Here is a 19743-nt window from a genome sequence, read left to right on the forward strand (position 1 = left end):
TTCTCTTCTAGTATCATGCTGTTACTCTAAAACTGAAGTAACCATCTAAATATCTTAAGTTCATAGAACAAATCTGAGTCATTTAGCTGCTTCACTGTTTGGGATACATTGTGTTTCTGATGTAAGAGGAGTGCATTTTACACAAGTTGCATAAGTTTCTGCCTTTTATTTTGCCCAACTGATCATGTTAGCAATTGATGTTTACTAGGTCCTATGTAAAAGGTAGTTCCATAAACTTTAGTATTACTCCATTATTGGGATAGGTGTTTTGATATAAAGTCTAGGATTTTTTTCTGATGTGTGGCAGGTGAACATTATATGTGCTTACTGACATATTCTTAAACTAGTCTTCCCTCTTTGGGAAATCTTAGTGATCTCTTCCTCTAAACTTTTAAAGCATTTGTAAATGTTTAAGTGCAATTAAATGTGAGGGAAAATAATAATCACAAATTACTTTTTAAATAATAATGCTTTAGATAATGTTCATTTTGATATTAGATTAAGTCTGTTTGAAGTTCTATACTATATTTTGAGAATAACCTGTAATACTGTAACATCATTTCCCTCTTCTGGTTCTCTAAGTAGCAATTACCTTTTGGGGCAAAAAGAGATCATAAATAAAGAGACAAGAGGATTGTTAAAGTGATCAATATTTTAGCTAAGCACATAATGTTCAGAGGCATCGTGTAACATATGATCTATGATAATGCTTTTTTAAACTCAAGCCAGTCCATTTTCTGTTTTTCTTTCTAATTTCTAAAGAGAAAGGAAAATGGAGTTTAGCTGTGATGAGTATTCAAGAAAATATGATATTAAACTTCTTCTTGATTTCTGGAAAAAATTCTGGCCTGTCTACCATTTGCTTCTCAGAAAATGCATTTTATGCAAATTCAGTCCATCTTAATGAAAGAGTGTTAGGCAATTAATTCCAGCAATGGATTTGTTAAATAAGCCATTTCAGTTAAAGGCACTGAAGGTCTAGTAATGAATCTAGAATATAAACCCACCATGTTTGCTGTTGCTGCTGCTGTTGTTTTAGTAAGAGTGACAGTGATGTTTCAGACAAAGACCGACACTTTGTACCACTCTGTTATCTTGAGAGCTAATCTATCTGTGGAGGAAGGCAAAATGAGTGTGAGCATTCTTGAAAGTGCTTGCTTCTTTGAGATTGGTCCATGTAGCCAAATGAGACGAAGATTCTTCTCTAAAACATGAGGCGCTTCATCAGAGAATTAACCTATTTATGGTGCCTTCCTTATCATAACAAATTCAATAGATTTGATTACCAGGTACAATTAATTTTTCTGAGTACTTCACCAACATTCTTAAATTACTTTTGGTAACATGATTATGCGAGATGGAAACATACTAAGCTTCATCAGTGTCACACATTGAGCCAGAAGAGCTAAATCTGTACCTGGGGAGTTTTGATTCACAAATGAGTCTGCCAATGAGAAAGTACTTGTCTACCTTTCGTACAGCTGGTTAAATCTCATTGCAGATTCTTGATCTGTGTTCATTAAGTGCAGTGTGCAGTTCAGCCGGTGTTTGAGTGTTACATCAGAAGTGGTGTAATTATAGAAAGGTTCAGAACCGGCCTGAAATACATCTGGCATGGGTGTTGTGGAGTTGTTAACGGCTGCCTGTGGCCCACTCCAGTGGCCCCTTCTCAGCTGGGACACAGGCACCCTAATACAAGGGTGGGTGTTAACATGCCACATCAGATACTCAGATTCGGCATTGAAGCTACTTAAATTCGGACGATACAATTTTGGTTTCTCAAATTGTGAGAAACCAAAAGAAGGTTTGAGAGTGTTATCCTAATGTAGGTTTCTCCATACCAAGTACTTTTGCTTTTCTCATCTGTCATTTGTCTCTGCTTATCGGTTATTGTGTATTAGCCTTCTACATGTCAGGCAGTTTCATCTCTTAACAGTTGGAATGCAGTTATTCATATAGGCACATAACCCTTGTATGTTTACCATGAACAAATTTTCAGAAACACCATTTATGTTTAGAAAATGCATAGATGTATCTGCAAAAACTTTCGGTTGTACTGTATAATATTTACTGTTCTGAAGATGTGGGAAAATTCTGCGACCCTCCCAGGTTGGATGTTTAGACCTTCATCTTCATCTTAAAACTTCATCTTTTGAAATTCAAACCTCTGAAAATCATTAGTATGGGTGTATGGGACACCAGCCGTCTTCTGTAATTAACACCCCAGATTCCTCTTCCCTCACCTTATGCCATACATCTGTGTGTTTGGGTTTTCAGGATGCCATGTGGAAGAGGTATGAACCTTTCTTCAGCCCCAAGAAGGAAGCTTTAAACATGCTGTGCACAATGAAATTTCAAATTAAACATTACAAACAAGGGTGTTCAGACTAGAAGTACATGCTCTTCTGATCCTCCATGTTGCAAATATGGGACTCCTGGTCTGTAACTCCTGTCACATACCCAGTGTCTGAGGAAATGTTCTTGCAGTTTTCACACTTGCCCTTCTGCATTGCTGCCTTGGCCATGCTCTATTCTTGGAATTCAGATATGAATTTTTTCCTTTGAAATATGTTAATGTCAAAGTTGATCTTAAGTTTGGAAATCCTCTGAGGTTTATTTACTAAGTGTGTTAGAGCTTCCTACTCTTCTAGTAATACTGTATGCTGTGGAACTAGAACAGTTTTATTGTTTGTGGGACTTCATTGGTTTTCTAATACCATAATCTTCGTCCCTGTGCACTCAGGAGATCACTTCCTTAAGAATCTGTATAATACGGCCTGTCATACACATGAAGATAGAGCCATTTGGTATAGCATGTGATTTACAGAGGAGATTAGGAAACTGTTTGTGTTGAACTCATCCATGTTAAAAGTTTTTCCAAAGTGATGATTAAAATTTATTGAGTTTTGTAAAGTGTTGTAGTTTGCTTGAAGATTTTTCAGTAATACTGCTTTTATGGGGGAGGGTTTTAGGAAATAAAAGCTTTGCCAAGTATGTGAAATCTTACTGGTTTTTTAAGCCTGTATGGTATGGTACAATTAGTTGTGTGTGAATCTTTTACATTTGAAGCATAAACTCACCCTCTCTCCTGCCACTGCTTCCATTGTACTTTCCTTTTCATATCAAGTTCTCCCCAACTTGGTGCCTAACAGATTTTTATCATATATACACCCTGCACCCTCTGTGGAGTTTAATGAAGTGTGGTTATTGTGTATTTCTGACATTTTTAGGTTTTCTTTTATTGACCTGCTTAATAATAGTGTGTGTATATAATCACAGATGATTCAAAAGTTTAGTGCTTCAATGTAGCTAAAAATATATATAACTCATATTTCACATAGGGAATTCAAAATCAGTATTAACAACCAATTAAAAATGACTACACATTTTCATTGCTTGTTCTTGAAGACACCTAAACTCCTGTCTCATAATTTCTGAATCTGCAATCTCTCTTCATTTAATTAGTTACAGTTTGGGGCCCTTGGGAAGCCTAGCCCTCTCAAATTGAGGATTCAGAAAGAAAATTTAGATCTGGTCACTTGGACTGACTAGCTCTTAGCCTCAGGATGGTCAATAGCACTTCATAGTATAACCAAAGAATGTGATTTGTACAATCAACTTACTCAGAAACATTAACTCATGGCGAATCCTCGCACACTGGTCAAAATCCCAAGGAGCTATTAATCTAAAACCTTTTTAAACATTAGCTTGGCTCATTAAGTTGTTGGTACTACTTACTTTTCATATGACACAGTATCACACGTGATTGCAGATCAAATGGGTGGTGTTAATATTGTGTTAAAGAAAAAAAAAAAAGAGTGGAAGAAATAGCTTTTAGAAAAACCCGTCTTCGCATTTTCCTTCAGAACATGAGAGCTGAAGTGTGATTTGGTGGGGTGGGAGGCCAGGAGACAAGTGACTTTTCTTGCTCTACCCGTATTTGTGACTTAACATTGTAATGTAATGCCTGCCAGTGTGAACACCAAATAAACAATGGAAATTGCACAGAACTATTATCTCAGCCACGAAGATAGTTGGGATCTGCAAGTGGTGCTGCTCAAAAATGTGGATCTGCCCTCTGACAGTGTTCCAGACTTCTTTTCCTTTGTTTGTGTGTTGTATGCAAACTCACACTCTTCCTTAATGCTGCGGCTCTGTGTTTGTCCCTCAGACAAGTTGGATGGCTTGAGAACTGGTACTAAAAGGAAGCGTGACTGGGAAGCAATTGCCAGCAGAATGGAGGACTATCTTCAGCTCCCTGATGATTATGACACTCGTGCTTCTGAACCTGGGAAGAAGAGAGTAAGAGACTTTGTCAATAATTGCCATTAGATGAAGGGCTCCTTTAGGCATCTGGTTTTAGAAAGTTACAGGCAGATAAGAATATGAATGCTATTTTGTAGAGTGATTTAGTTTATACTGTATCATATTACAGATCAAAAAAAAAGGAGTCAGACCTTACAAATTATCAGATTAAAATGTACAGGTAACTTCACAAATGGAGAAGAGAATCTCATGGCCAGCATGTTGTCAACCTTAACGGAATTTGAAATGGCCCCTTGTGCTGTTTTGTCATGGGGCAGAATAGCCAGGTGCAGAAAGAGAATCTGTGGAGTTCTTTTTTTTTTTTTTTAAGATTTATTTATTTTTGTGAGAGAGAGTGAGCAAGGGCAGGGGAGGGGCAGAGGGAGAGAGAGAATCTCAAGAAGACTCCCCGCTGAGCACAGAGCCCAACGACGAGGGGCTTGATCCCACAACCCTGAGGTCATAACCTGAGCTGAAATCAGGAGTGGGACGCTAAACCGACTGAGACACCCAGGCGCCCCAAGGATCTGCGGGATTTCTTAATGGATTAGGTATAGAGGGTCCAGGAGTGGATGGAACCAAAGGTGAATCTTCAGGGTTCTGGCCATAAGCACTCCATGTGTCGGGTGCCCTTTACTGACTCAGAGAAAACTGGGGGAGTCCAGTTTGAGACTAAAAAATGAGGTCAGTGAGGGACCATTTAAGTTAGAAATGATAATAAGACACAGGACCTTAAAATTTAGAAATTCAGGTAGAGGTAAATGTTTCAAGAAGTAAAGAGTGGTCAGTTGTTAAATGATACAGAGAGGGCAAGTAAATTGGGAGCACAGAAATGACTCTTAGATTTGGCAACGTGGAGATCATTGATGATCGATCAATAATCAGTCAAGTTTTCTTAGAGAGTTGAAGGGCACAAGCCAGTTTGGAGCAGACTAAAGAAGTAATAAGAAATGAAATATAGAACAAATGGAGACACCTTTTTGATGAAGTTTTGCTGTGAAAAGGAGCAGAGAAATGTAACCAAAACACTGCATAGGCCTTCCACATAGACATCAAATTCAGGAAAAGTGACCTTTGTGTATATCCTTTAAAACAAAATAACGAAGTAAAAAAAGATCATATTATATATGATCTGGATAAGCCTTTTCTAGCTAATTTGTCTTGATCTTTCTATATAAGTGTATACAGACCTACCATTCTTTTTAAATAGCTGCATAATATGCCATTGTTTGGTTGTACAATTATTTATCAGGTCCCTTATTGGTGGATACTGATGCTGTTTTCACTGTATTGTTAATATAAATAACCATGGTGAAAGTCATGGTGCATCTGTTCTTGGCATCGTTTTTTGTTTTTTTTTTTTCCTTCTTCTTCTCAAAGATTTTATTTATTTATGTGAGAGAGAGCATGAGAGGGGAGAGGGTCAGAGGGAGAAGCAGACTCTCCACTGAGCGGGGAGCCCGATGCGGGACTCGATCCCAGGACTCCAGGATCACGACCCGAGCTGAAGGCAGTTGCTTAACCAACTGAGCCACCCAGGTGCCCTGTTCTTGCCATCGTTTTAAAAGTATATCCCTAGGGTAGATAGTTAGCACTAAAGCTACAATCTTATAGAGTATGATATATCATTTTGACAAATACTGTGAGCTTTTTTTCCAAAAAGGTTACACCTGTTTATACACCCACATGTAAGTAAATGCCTGTTTTTCCACACTTGGACCAAAGGTGCTATTATCAAACTTTTAAACTTTTGACAGTTTGATAGGTAAGACAAAAATGGGATCTGTTTGCATTTCCTTAATTAAGATGAAGCTGTGTATCACTTCTTTATCTTTACACATCATTTCTTTTTTATGAATTTCTTCAGTACTTTTAATATTGAAAGAGTATTTATTGAAGGGGAATAAAAATGCCAGTAACACTTCATTACACTGGATAACATTACAAAGAACTCCAGTTTTCCAAGCTCTTTTAATACTTCAGACAGTCCCTAGGCCCACCCTTGTCCATGTGACTTGAGAGGAGGATAGAGGGAGATGGGGGGCCTTCTGTGTGTGCCCACCTCCACCCAGGGCTCTACCTGTGTGGATTCCTCCTATTCCAGTCTAAAGGTTGGGGCAATAGAAGTAGAAATAGCTCCTCCTTGGGAATAATAATTTGGCATAGTTCAGTAACAGTGAATAATCTCAAATGAGAAATATTTTTCTCTAGTTTATTTTTAGTCAAATAACTATTACTCTACGGAGTATGTGATCCCATATAATTTACTTTGTAAGCTGGGTGGACAAAGAATTAAGCTGTGCACATCCTAGTTCTTTTTTTTTTTTTTTTAAAGTTTTTATTTTAATTCCAGTTAGTTAACATACAGTGTTATATTAGTTTTAGGTGTACAATGTAGTAATTCAATACTTCCATACAATAGCTTGTGCTCATCATGACAAGTGCACTCCTTAATCCCCATTGACTGTTTCATCCATCCCCCTGCTCACTCCCCTCTGGTAATCATCAGTTTGTCCTTCATACTTTTAAGAGTCTGTTTCTTTCTTCCTTTCTTTCTTTCTTTTTTTTTTTTAAGATTTTATTTATTTGAGAGAGAGAGAGAAAGAGCACAAGCTGGGGGGAGGGGCAGAGGAATAGGGAGAGAATCTCAAGCAGACTCTCTGCTGAGCATAGAGCCCAATGCAGGGCTCGATCTCAGGACCCATGAGATTATGACCCGAACCAAAACCAACAGTCGGGTACCTAACTGACTTAGCCACCCAGGTGCTCCAAGAGTCTGTTTCTTGATTTGTCTCTCTTTTTTCCCCTTTGATCATTTGTCTTGTTTTTTAAATTCCACATATGAGTAAAATCATTATGATATTTGTCTTTCTCTGATTGACTTATTTCGCTTAGCATTATATATATACATACACGCATATTATACACACACACACACGCCACATCTTTATCCACTGATTAATTCATGGACACTTAGGCTGCTTCCATAATTTGGTTATTGTAAATAATACTGCTATAAATATAGAAGTACATGTATCCCTTTGATATTAGTGTTTTTGTATTCTTTGGGTAAATACCCAGTAGTGCGATTGCCAGATCATAGAGTCGTTGTATTTTTAACTTTTGAGGAACCTCCATACTGTTTTTCACAGTGGCTGCACCAGCTTGCATTCCCACCAATAGTGTATGAGTGTTCCTTTTTCTCCACATCCTTGCCAACACCTGCTGTTTCTTGTGCTGTTGATTTTAGCCATTCTGACAGGTATGAGGTGATACCTCATTATAGTTTTTATTTGCATTTCCCTGGTGATAAGTGATGATGAGCATCTTTTCATGTGTCTGTTGGCCATCTGTGTGTCTTTGGAGAAATGTCTGTTCATACCTTCTGCCTATGTTCTAATTGGATTATTTGTTTTTGGGGTGTTGAGTTTTATAAGTTCTTTATATATTTTGGATACTAACCCTTAATTGGATATGTCATTTGCAAATATCTTCTCCCATTCCATAGGTTGTCTTTTAGTTTTGTTGATTTTTTCCTTTGCTGTGCAGACTTTTTGCTTTAATGTAGTCCCAGTAGTTTATTTTTGCTTTTGTTTCCCTTGCCTCAGAAGACATAGGAAGAGGTTGCTACAGCCCATGTCATAGAAGTTACTACCTGTGTTCTCTTCTAGGATTTTTATGGTTTCGGGTCTCACATTTAGATCTTCAATTCATTTTGAATTTATTTTTGTATATGAAACATGGTCCAGTTTCTTTCTTTTACATGTTGCTGTCCAGTTTTCCCAGCACCATTTGTTGAAGAAACTGTCTTTTTCTCATTGGATATTCTTTCCTGCTTTGTTGAAGATTAATTGACCATATAGTTGTAGGTTCATTTCTGGGTTTTCTGTTCTGTCCCATTGATCTGTGTGTCTCTTTTTGTGCCAGTACCATACTGTTTTGATTACTGCAGCTTTAATGTAACTTGAAGTCCAGAATTGTGATGCCTCCAGCTTTGCTTTGCTTTGCTTTGCTTTTTCAAGATTGCTTTGGCTATTTGGGATCTTTTGTGGTTCCATACAAATTTTAGAATTGTTGTTCTAGTTCTGTGAAAAATGATGTTGGTATTTTGATAGGGATTGCATTAAATGTGTAGATTGCTTTGGGTATAGACATTTTTTTTTTTTAAGATTTTATTTATTTATTTGAGAGAGAGAGACACAGTGAGAGAGGGAACACAAGCAGGGGGAGTGGGAGAGGGAGAAGCAGGCTTCCCGCGGAGCAGGGAGCCCAATGCGGGGCTCGATCCCAGGACCCCGGGATCATGACCTGAGCCGAAGGCAGACGCTTAACCGGCTGAGCCACCCAGGCGCCCCGGGTATAGACATTTTAACAAGATTTGTTCTTCCAACCCATGAGAATTGGAATGTCTTCCCATTTCTTTGTGTCATCTTCAATTTCTTTCATCAGTGTTTTATAGTTTTCAGAGTACACTGGGTCTTTCACTTCTTTGGTTAGGTTTATTCCTGGGTGTCTGATTATTTTTGGTGCAGTTGTAAATGGGATTGTTTTCTTAATTTCTTTTTCTGCAGCTTCATTATTGGTGTATAGAAATGTAACGGATTTCTGCACATTGATTTTGTATCCTGAGAATTTACTAAATTCGTTTAGCAGTTTTTTGGTGGAGTCTTTCAGATTTTCTTTACGTAGTATCATGTTGTCTGCAAATAGTGAAAGTTTTACTGCTTACTTATTGACTTGGATGCCTTTTATTTCTTTTTGTTGTCTGATTGCTGTGGCTAGGACTTCCAGTACTGTGTTGAATAAAAGTGGTGAGAGTGAATATCCTTGTCTTGTTTCTGACCTTAGGGAAAGAGCTCCCCCTTTTTTCCCATTAAGGATGATATTGGCTGTGGGTTTTTCATATATGACCTTTATTATGTTGCGGTATGTTCCCTCTAAACCTACTTTGTTGAGGGTTTTTATCATAAATGGATGTTGTACTTTGTCAAATGCTTTTTCTGCATCTATTGAAATGATCATATGATGTGATGTTGATTGATTTGCATATATGAACCATCCTGGCAACCCAGGAATAAATCCCACTAGATTGTGGTGAATGATTTTTTTAATGTGTTGTTGGATTCAGTTTGCTAGTATTTTGTTGAAAATTTTACGTCTATGTTCATCAGGGATATTGGCCTGTAGTTCTCTTTTTTAGTGGTGTCTTTCTCCAGTTTTGTTATGAGGATAATGCTGCCTCATAGAATGAATTTGGAAGTTTTCCTTTTCTATTTTTTTGGAATAGTTTGAGAAGAATAGTTATTAACTTTTAAGTGTTTCGTAGAACTTGCCTGTGAAGCCATCTGGTCCTGGACTTCTGTTTGTTGGGAGTTTTTTGGTTACTGATTCCTTTTCTTTGCTGGTTATCAATCTGTTCAAATTTTCTGTCACTTCCTGTTTCACTTTTGGTAGTTTATATGTTTCTAGGAATTTATCCACTTCTTCTAGGTTGTCCAATTTGTTGGCATATAGTTTTTCATAATATTCACTTATAATTATTTGTATTTCTTTGGTGCTGGTTGTTATTTCTCCTCTCTTGTTTGTGATTTTATTGAGTCCTTTCTCCTTTTTTTATTTGTTAAGTCTGGCTAGAGGTTTGTCAATTTAATTGATACTGATTGATATTGAACCAGCTCCTGGTTTCATTGATCTTTTCTATTGTTTTTTTAGTTTCTATATCATTTATTTCTGCTCTCATGTTTATTATTTCCTTTCTTCTTCTGGTTTTAGGTTTTGTTTGTTCTTTTTTTCCTAGCTTCTTTAGGTGTCAGGTTAGGTTGTTTATTTGAGATTTTTCTTGCTTCTTGAGGTATGTCTGTAATGCTCTGTACTAACCTCTTAGAACCACTTTTGCTGTATCCCAGAGGTTTTGGACTGTTGTATTTTCGTTTTCATTGGTTTGCTTCCATGTACTTTTAAAATTTCTTCTTTTATTTCCTATTTGACCCATTCATTGTTTAGTAGCACATTATTTAACCTCCACATATTTGTGCTCTTTCCAGATTTTTTCTTGTGGTTGACTTTTAGTTTCATAGTATTGTGGTCAGAAAAGATGTGTGGTGACTGTGATCTTGAATTTGTTGAAGCTTGTTGAGGCTTGTTTTGTGGGCTAAATATGTGATCTCTTCTGGAGAATGTGCCCTATGCACTTGAAAAGAATGTATATTCTGATGTTTTAGGATGGAATATTCTGAATATATCTGTTAAATCCATCTGTTCCAGAGTGCCATTCAAAGCCATTGTTTCTTTGTTGATTTTCTGTTTAGATGATCTATCTATTGATATTTATGGGGTGTTAAAGTCCCTACTATTACTGTATTATTGATTAGTTCCTTAATGTTTATTATTAACTGTTTTATGTATTTAGGTGCTCCCTTGTTGGGTGCATAAATATTGACAATTGTTATATCTTCTTGTTGGATTGTCCCTTTCATTCCTATATTGTGTCCTTCTTTGTCTCTTGTTATAGTCTTTGTTTTAAAGTCTATTTTGTCCAATTTAAGTATTGCTACTCTGGCTTTCTTTTAACATCCATTTGCAGGATAGATATTTCTGTATCTCTTCACTTTCAATCTGCAGGTTTCCTTAGGTCTAAAATGAGTGTCTTGTAGGCAGCATATAGATGGGTCTCATTTTTTTTTTTATCCATTCCATCACCATATGTCTTTTGATTGGAGCATTTAGTCCATTTACATTCAATGTAATTATTGATAAATATGTATTTGTTGTCATTTTATTTTTTGTTTTGTGATTGTTTCTGGAGATAGTCTCTGATCCTTTCTTTTCTCTCTTTCATGGTTTGCTGATTCTTTAGTGATATATTTGATTTATTTCTCTTCATTCTTTGTGTATTTATTAGTGGTTTTTGATATATGGTTACCATTAGGTTTGTTTATAACCTCTTCTGCATATAGCAGTCTATATTAAGTTAATGGTCATTTAAGTTTGAACCCATTCTTTTCACCTCTCCTCCCCACATTTTAAATATTTGTTGTTATATTTTACATCCTTTTATTTTGTGAGTTCCTTGACTGATTTTTAACAGAAATATTCATTTTTACTGCTTTTGTGTTTCCTACCCTTATGCTGTCACTTTGGGTCTCTCCTTTCCACTCAGAGTCCCCTTTAATATTTCTGTTAAATAGAAATCACTAAACCAGGGCTGGTTTAGTGATCATTAACTCCCTTGTTTTTGTTTGTCTGGGAAACTCTTTGTCTGTCCTTCTTTTCTGAATGATAGCCTTGCTGGATAGCGTGCTCTTGGCTGCAGATTTTTCCCATTTAGCACTTTGAATGTATCATGCCACTCCCTTCTGGCTTGAAAAGTTTCTGCTGAAAAATCTCCTGCTAGCCTTATGAGTTTTCCCTTGTTAGTTACTGCCTTCTTTTGTCTTGCTCTTTTTAAGACTTTTTCTTTATTATTATATTTTGCCAGTTTAATTACAATATGTCTTGGTGTGGATCGGCTTTTATTGATTTTTGATGGAAGTTCTTTGTGCTTCCTGGATCTGAATATGTTTCCTTCCCCAGATTAGGGAAGTTTTCAGCTATTATGTCTTCAAATAAATTTTCTGTCCCCTTATTCTGTCTTCTTCTTCTGGGACTTCTATAATAAGAATGTGACTACATTTGATAGAGTCACTGAGTTCCTGCCCCAGATTAGGGAAGTTTTCAGCTATTATGTCTTCAAATAAATTTTCTGTCTCCCTTTTCTGTCTTCTTCTTCTGGGACTCCTATAATAAGAATGTTACTACATTTGGGGCGCCTGGGTGGCTCAGTTGGTTAAGTGACTGCCTTCGGCTCAGGTCATGATCCTGGAGTCCTGGGATCGAGTCCCGCATCGGGCTCCCTGCTCAGTGGGGAGTCTGCTTCTCCCTCTCCCGCTCCCCCCTCTTGTGCTCTTTCTCTCTCTCACTCTCTCTCTCAAATAAATAAATAAAATCTTTAAAAAAAAAAAAAAAAGAATGTTACTACATTTGATAGAGTCACTGAGTTCCCTAAGACTGTTTTCATTTTGCATAATTCTTCTTTCTCTCCTTTGTTCAGCCTGATTACTTTCCATTACTCTGTCTCCTTAGATCACTAATTCGTTCTTTTGCTTCTTCCATCCTGCTGTTCATTCCCTCAAGCATGTTTCTCATTTCATTTATTGTACTCTTTATCTTTGCTATGTTATTCTTTCTCTGTCTCTGTTAAGGGTCTCACTGATGTCCTCAATTCTTTCCTCTGGTCCAGTGAGTATCTAATGATCATTACTTTAAATTCTTTATCAGGCATGTTACTTATATCTGTTTTGCTTAGATTTCTGGCTGTATCCTTGTTCTTTCATTTGAGATAAATTTCTGTCTTCTCATTTTGTCTAAGTCTCTGTGCCTCTTTCTGTGTGTTAGCAAAGTCAGCTACATCTCTCATTCTTGAGGGTAATGGCCTTATGAAGAAGAGGTCCTGTAGTGCCCTGTTCTGTGGTGTCCCCTGTTCTCCAGGGCCTGGCAGTTCTGGGAGTGTATGCTGCATATGCTCTTTTTTCCTGGTCATTTCATCCTTCAGGCCAGTTATCTGCAGAGGCTCTTTGCCAGTTGTGGGCAGTGTTTGGTCCCTGGCCTGAATGTGGTACATTTTAACTAGGTGTGCTCTGGTCTGTTTGTGAAATGAGACCTGTTGCCACCACTGCCAGAACTGAAGCTCTGCAAAACTCCCTCCTCAGGAGATGGCAGTATGAGCAAGGGTTTGGTTCAGTCTTCTGGGAGAGGGTTTCCGCTCACTGGAACTGAGGCTAGTGTGAGTGGGAGAGGCAATTCCAGCAGAGTGCACGCGGTGGGGGGACTGGGGGGCTCAGTAGCCCAGGTAGTCCTGTGCTTATGCTAAGGGGCAGGGGAGGGAAATGGCGCTGGGGAGGGAAATGGCGCTGGCCAGTTCCTTTGTTTCCAGAGGGTTCTCTCTCTGTGAATGCTGTCTCTCCAGGATGTGCTCCAAGATGAGCAAATAACCTTCCCACTGTATGCCACAGGCACTCTTCAGATTGCTGTTTCCATGCTGTATGTTTGCCTTCCTTCTCTCCAAGAGCAGGGCAATGCCCTCAGGGCTCTCTCCCAGCCAAGCCTGCTGACCTTTAAAACTCTCCGCTGGTTGCCAGAAGTCATGAAATTCAGCCCCTCTTGCTTTCCAAGGCAATTACTATGGGGATTCGTTCTTCCCTCCCGGCCACAGCAGCCACCATCTGTTTCTCTCCCAAACCGCCTTTCCACACTTTCTACCTTCTTCAGTGTGGCCTCTTCTCTACCTTTAGTGTGCAGCTTGTTCGCCAGTCTTCAGATCGATTTCTGGGGTATTTAGGATGATTTGATAGTTATCTAGTTTTATTTGTGGGCCAAGGCAAGCCTACTTTGCTGCCATCTTCTTAACCCCCACATCCTAGTTCTTTGAAGTGGCTTATCTTTGACTCTCCTCCCCTGCCTCACATCCTCATTTCAAATAGTTTTTAACTCTAAAACCACTCACCAAAATCAACACCAGACAACAAGGAGATCCTGCAGGTGGCAACGAATGCAGAATTCATAACTGTTCCTTTCCTGGGGTCTCTTGCTTTCTCTATAATTGAGTTTTTTACAAATACCAGGCAGGTTCCTAGGATTAATGTCCACTATAACAAAAAGGTAGTTCTGTAGGGTTGATCATACTAGAATTTTACCAAAATGGCTAGATTTTTTAAATATAGTTTATTTTTTAAAAATTTCAGTCGCTTAGGGGTGCGTGGGTGACTCAGTCGTTAAGCATCTGCCTTCGGCTCAGGTCATGATCCCAGGGTCCTGGGATCAAGCCCTGCAACGGGCTCCCTGCTCGGTGGGAAGCCTGCTTCCCCCTCTCCCACTCCCCCTGCTTGTGTTCCCTCTCTTGCTGACTCTCTCTGTCAAAAAATAAAATCTTTTAAAAAAAATTTTTCAGTTGCTTAGTTGAGCATAAAATGGTAGCTTAAGTGGACTTTGTGTTTCTTTGATGACTGGAACGTGAGCAGTTCCCTTGTTTGTGGGACTCACACATTTTAGAAATATTTTTAGTGACAATGGCTGAAACGTATGTACCTCAAACCTTTGAGTGTTAGTCAAGACTTTTCTGTATTACACATTTTTTTAATGGTTAAGATAAATGGCAAAAAAAAAAAAAAAAAAAAAAGATGGTAAAGTCTCAGTTAAAGTACCTCTAGGAAGATTAGGAGAGACACCGACATTTAAGAAACCATTTCGGGGCACCTGGGTGGCTCAGTCGTTAAGCATCTGCCTTCGGCTCAGGTCATGATCCCAGGGTCCTGGGATCGAGCCCCACATCAGGCTCTTTGCTCGGCCGGGAGCCTGCTTCTCCCTCTCCCACTCCCCCTGCTTGTGTTCCCTCTCTAGCTGTCTCTCTCTCTCTCTGTCAAATAAATAAAATAAAATCTTTTAAAAAAAAAAAAAAGAAAGAAAGAAACCATTTCAAGGGGCGCCTGAGTGACTCAGTCGTTAAGTGTCCGCCTTCGGCTCAGGTCATGATTCTAGGGTCCTGAGATTGAGCCCCGCATCGGGCTCCCTGCTCAGCAGGGGGCCTGCTTCTCCCTTTCACACTCCCCCTGTCAAATAAATAAAATCTTAAAAAAAAAAAAAAAGAAAGAAACCATTTCAAGTTGAAAGTCATTATTCTGCCCCTGATATATTTAGTGTTTTGGTAATCATTCATTCATTCGACAGTGTTGAGTGTGTGTCAGGTCTGTGGATGAGGCCTCTTAAAGAGCAGACCTTTAAGTGGAGAGTCCAAGATGTAAATAAATAATGTTAATATAGCACCAGTGTATATTAGAGATATGAACAAAATACAGTAGTTTCCAAAATATTTTAATTTCAACTTAAAATTGTGGGCATTTATGCTAAAACATATTGCTTATTTAAAAAATAAGCAATAATATTTAAATAATTAGGTTTTCTACACACTAAAAATCTACTTTAAAAAGAGTTGGGTGTTGGGGCGCCTGGGTGGCTCAGTCATTGAGTGTCTGCCTTCGGCTCGGGTCATGGTCCCTGGGTCCTGGGATCAAGCCCCGCATCAGACTCCGTGCTCGGCACGGGGCCTGCTTCTCCCTCTCCCACTGCTTATGTTCCCTCTCTCCCTGTCTCTGTCTGTCAAATAAATAAATAAAATTGTTTAAAAAAATTACATACTTTTGGGCGCCTGGGTGGCTCAGATGGTTAAGTGTCTGCCTTCAGCTCAGGTCATGATCCCAGAGTCCTGGGATCGAGTCCCGCATCAGGCTCCCTGCTCCTTGGGAGCCTGCTTCTCCCTCTGCCTCTCTCTCTCTCTGTCTCTCATGAATAAATAAATAAAATCTTTAAAAAAAATAAATAAAAAAACTTAAAAAAAATTACATACTTTTTCTTCTAATCCTATGTTCTTTATTTTATCTGAGTTTTAAAGACTTAATTTAAGCTGCAGACTTAAAAGTTAGCTCTTAGTTTATTCAGGGTGAGATTGACCAGTATGTTTAACTCTGTGCTAAGGATGTACTGTGGACTAGTTACCATTTCTTTCCTCAGTGGCCACAATCTGTCCATCCTTCATCCTCCTTAACCATAATCATCTTTTGCTAAAATGTGTCCCCTTGATCCCAAGGGCAACTGAGAGAGTGTATGAATCTATCAAAATAAATACAATGAGCATAAATATGTAGCCGAAAGCCCAGAGATCTCTGTATACAAAAGGCCACATTATTTAAGATTTAGGCTTTTTTTTTTTTTTTTTTAACTAAAGTCCATGAAGGAAATTTAGGTTTTCTACACACTAAAAATCTACTTTAAAAAGAGTTGGGTGTTGGGGCACCTGGGTAGCTCAGTCAGTTAAGTGTCTGCCTTCGGCTCAGGTCATGATCTCAGGGTCCTGAGATCAAGCCCTGCATCAGGCTCCCTGCTCAGCGGGGAGCCTGCTTCTCCCTCTCCCTCTGCCCCTCCCCCTGCTTGTGTTCTCTCTCTCTCTGTCAAATAAATAAGTAAAATCTTCAAAAAAAAATTTTTTTTGAAGAGTTGTGTTATCAATTTTTCCCACTCCTGTTACTACGTATCTTCTCTTTGACCAAGTGGGTGCTCTTTGGAGAAGCCTAGTCCTTTCATTACCAGTCCTATAAATGATAATAGGGAAGGTCAGTGTACCTCTAAGAGCAGTAATGCATTTCTGTGTCCAGTGTGAAGAACATGGAGTATGCGTGCTCTGGTTTTCTTTCCTTGTCACAGATAATAAATCACAAGCTATATTTAAGATACAGTCTTGGGGGCGCATGGGTGGTACAGTCAGTTAAGCATCCAACTCTTGGTTTCGGCTCAGGTCATGATCTCAGGATTGTGAGATCGAGCCCCATGTCAGGCTCCATGCTCAGTGCAGAGTCTGCTTGAAATTCTCTCTCCTGGGGCACCTCGGTGGCTCAGTCATTGGGCATCTGCTTCGGCTCAGGTCATGAACCCAGAGTCCTGGGATCGAGCCCCACATCGAGCTCCCTGCTCAGCGGCAAGCCTGCTTCTCCCTCTCCCACTACCCCCTGCTTGTGTTCCTTCTCTCACTCTCTCTGTCAAATAAATAAATAAAATCTTTAAAAAAAAAAGAAAGAAAGAAAGAAAAAATTCTCTCTCCCTCTCCATGCCCCTCCCACATGTGCACTTGTTCTTTCTCTCTCAAATAAATAAATCTTAAAAAAAAAATACAATCTCTGTAGACGGTGCTATGTCCACAGTTTCATAGTTTCTCCTTAAGTATTTCAACTTTTGCAGAATATGTCTGCTTATTTTTTTAATTGTTAATATAAGACTCTATGTTTGATATGTTACTAAAATTCAAAATGTATCTGCTTACATTCTAAAAATATCAGAATACCAACCAATGGGAAATATCCCTGATCTATGTATTTGTAGTTAAAATCTATGTATTTTCATAAATGCCAGCAGTTGAGTCCATCTCTTCATCTCTTTATCTCATGAATGAAAATAGTAATACCGGCTCCCTATTTTCTAAGATTAGATTTTAAGAAATATTTATTGTGTAGAGATAAATAAAAGTCCACTGATCTAAGGTATTTATAGTCTGTTAGGGAAGACAGGTCTATAAATAGATCATTGCAATATAGTGTGAAAGTTGAAAAGTAAACATGTCAAAATCCAGAAGTAGCTCTAAGGAAGCAATGATTGATTAATTATTTGATTGGCAAAGAACAAGAAAGATAAAGCAGTGGTTGATGACTAGACTCACAGCAGGTGGACAGGGTTAAGGCAAAGACATTTCAGGAAGGAGACTAGTATATGCACGATTACAGAGATGGTAAATGGCCCAGTGTGCTCTGAGAGCTAGAAGTAATTTTGTACTGCTTATATAAAAGGCTGTAGGCACTGCCCAGAAATGCCACTGGAGAGTAGACAGGGCCAGATCCAGAGGGACCTGTGTGCTTGGATTTTATTCTTTAGGCAGGGGAAGGATTTAAAGCAGGTGAGAGTCACAACAGTGTGTATTTGGGGATCACTCTGGCAGAATGGATTGGAGGGAGTGAGCATGTAAGGTAGGAAGACTAGGCAGAGGGAAAAATAAGATCAGCGAACCAGAAAGGAGGGACAGAGGAAATGGAGGTGCCAGGACTGAGCTGAGAGCTGAACTGTTCAGGAGCTAGAAGGGTTAGGACTTGGTGACTGACCAGAGAATTTTCTTTCTGTACCTTAAGATACATGGCTTTCTCCACTTCTCCCCAGTTAATTCCTAATGTTTTTATCTCTTAGTTTCAGATTAGTTATCCTACCCCTTAGACTATCGAGAGAGTGAAGAAGCTCGTTGCATATTGATTTTTCCTAAAGCCCAACCTAACGCTGTGTTCTTTTTAGGTGAGATGGGCAGACTTGGAAGAAAAGAAGGACGCAGATAGGAAAAGGGCCATAGGTTTTGTGGTCGGACAGACTGATTGGGAGAAGATCACAGATGAAAGTGGTCACCTGGCTGAAAAAGCCCTCAATCGAACCAAATATATATGATACTTAGTTTTTGAACGGAGTCATTGTTCCTCTAAGGTAAGATTGCACAGTCATATAAATAGCCTACTGTGTGGTTGTTTTGAAGGGTTTGAGATAAAGGAGACAGCATGCTTTGCTAAAAATGCTTCTCTTCTTGTATTATTTTCTGGTTCTTAACAGAGTAAGTATGTGCTACTTGCCAACATTTACAATGCAGGGTGTTGGAAAAGGGAGCAATTTTCTGCAACCTGGCTCCCTTAATATAAGACTTGAGAAAAGCTTGGAGTCTGTAGATTTGAGGAGGAGTGGAGTGATGAGATACTGGCATCTGAACTTTGTGCATGCTGTTTCGTGGTATGACAGCCTTTTCTTTTCTTTCCAGGTGGTTCGCTTTGAGGTGATCTGAAGCCACGGCCTCATGGAGCTTCGTTGTGTGTCACCTTGCCTTCCACGTTTCAGTTTTTGTTTTGTTTCTACCACTTTAGTTTTTTTAAAGTTCTCCAGTGTCCCCAAGAGGTCTTAGAATCTTGCTATACCCAAGCAAGACATTAATTTTTCTTTTTAACTATTTTGGGGAGGGAGGGAGTGATAGCTTAACTGCTGAAGCCAGGTGGGGGTCTGCTGGAGGATTCCAACAGAAAATATTTCCTCCGCTGTACAATGTCACAGACTATCTCTATCATCATTGCTTTGTGGCTGTTTTTGTTTTTTACTGTATGTAACTGGTAGCTGATTGTACTAGGATTAAAAACAATAAACTTTCACGATAAAGCCGATGAGATTCATGGGCTATACAGCATGGGCCCCTTTCTCTTGTTTTCTTAATTTTACTTTTTATTGCTTTTTTAATATGGTGTGTTCTAATTACGTGCTAGCCGAACATCCCAAAATCTCTTTCCTGATGAATGTTATATAGCTTAGTGATTCCATAGCACATATTGTAAACACAAGGAAGGCTCAGTGATCTTTGATAGCTGATTTCGTTCTCTGTCTTTGCGTGTTGAAGACCAGTAGAGACAATTGCAAATATTCAGTGGTTCCCTGGAGTACATCAGTTCTATAGCATGATGTTTTATTGTTTTATTTTTTTGATCCTCTTGTTGTTCCTCCCTCTTTTCACTTTCTCCCCTCATGCTATGTTATGTTTTGATTTTTCCCTCATCTGGCTTTGATTCCTGGTGGGCAGAACTGATGTACTCCATAGAACTCAGGAGTTTGTTGCCTTATTGCTAAACTTGAATGGTTGATGTTTTCATCAAGATTGCAGGGGAGAACGAGTACGGAGATGTGCAGCCCTCTGGCAGGCAGCCTCTAAGCCTGTCAAGTTTTCAGGTTCTTCCCAGATTGCTCGTTATTGGAAAGCGTGGACTTCTGCACAGAATTTCCTCTCTCGTG

The 19743-nt window shown here is 38.9% G+C and overlaps 1 protein-coding gene across 5 annotated transcripts in view; it reads left to right on the forward strand.

The window, feature by feature from the left end:
* YLPM1 (YLP motif containing 1) overlaps nt 1-19149 on the forward strand; it is a 74529-nt gene extending 55380 nt beyond the window's left edge. For 3 of the 5 annotated variants that reach the window (XM_054513805.2, XM_045901242.3, XM_064571356.1), the window contains 3 exons: nt 4172-4302; nt 18223-18405; nt 18731-19149. In XM_054513805.2, coding sequence (XP_054369780.1) covers nt 4172-4302; nt 18223-18369 — 278 coding nt within the window. In that variant the 3' untranslated portion in view covers nt 18370-18405; nt 18731-19149. The other 2 variants (XR_008508160.2, XM_064571355.1) reach the window with 2 other exon arrangements.
* The last annotated feature ends 594 nt before the right edge of the window (nt 19150-19743 follow it).

The sequence above is a fragment of the Mirounga angustirostris genome, unplaced genomic scaffold (genome assembly GCF_029215605.1).
Source record: "Mirounga angustirostris isolate CCGP_5_RB_7025 unplaced genomic scaffold, mMirAng1.0.hap1 SCAF_9, whole genome shotgun sequence".
Taxonomy (NCBI): Eukaryota; Metazoa; Chordata; class Mammalia; order Carnivora; family Phocidae; genus Mirounga; species Mirounga angustirostris.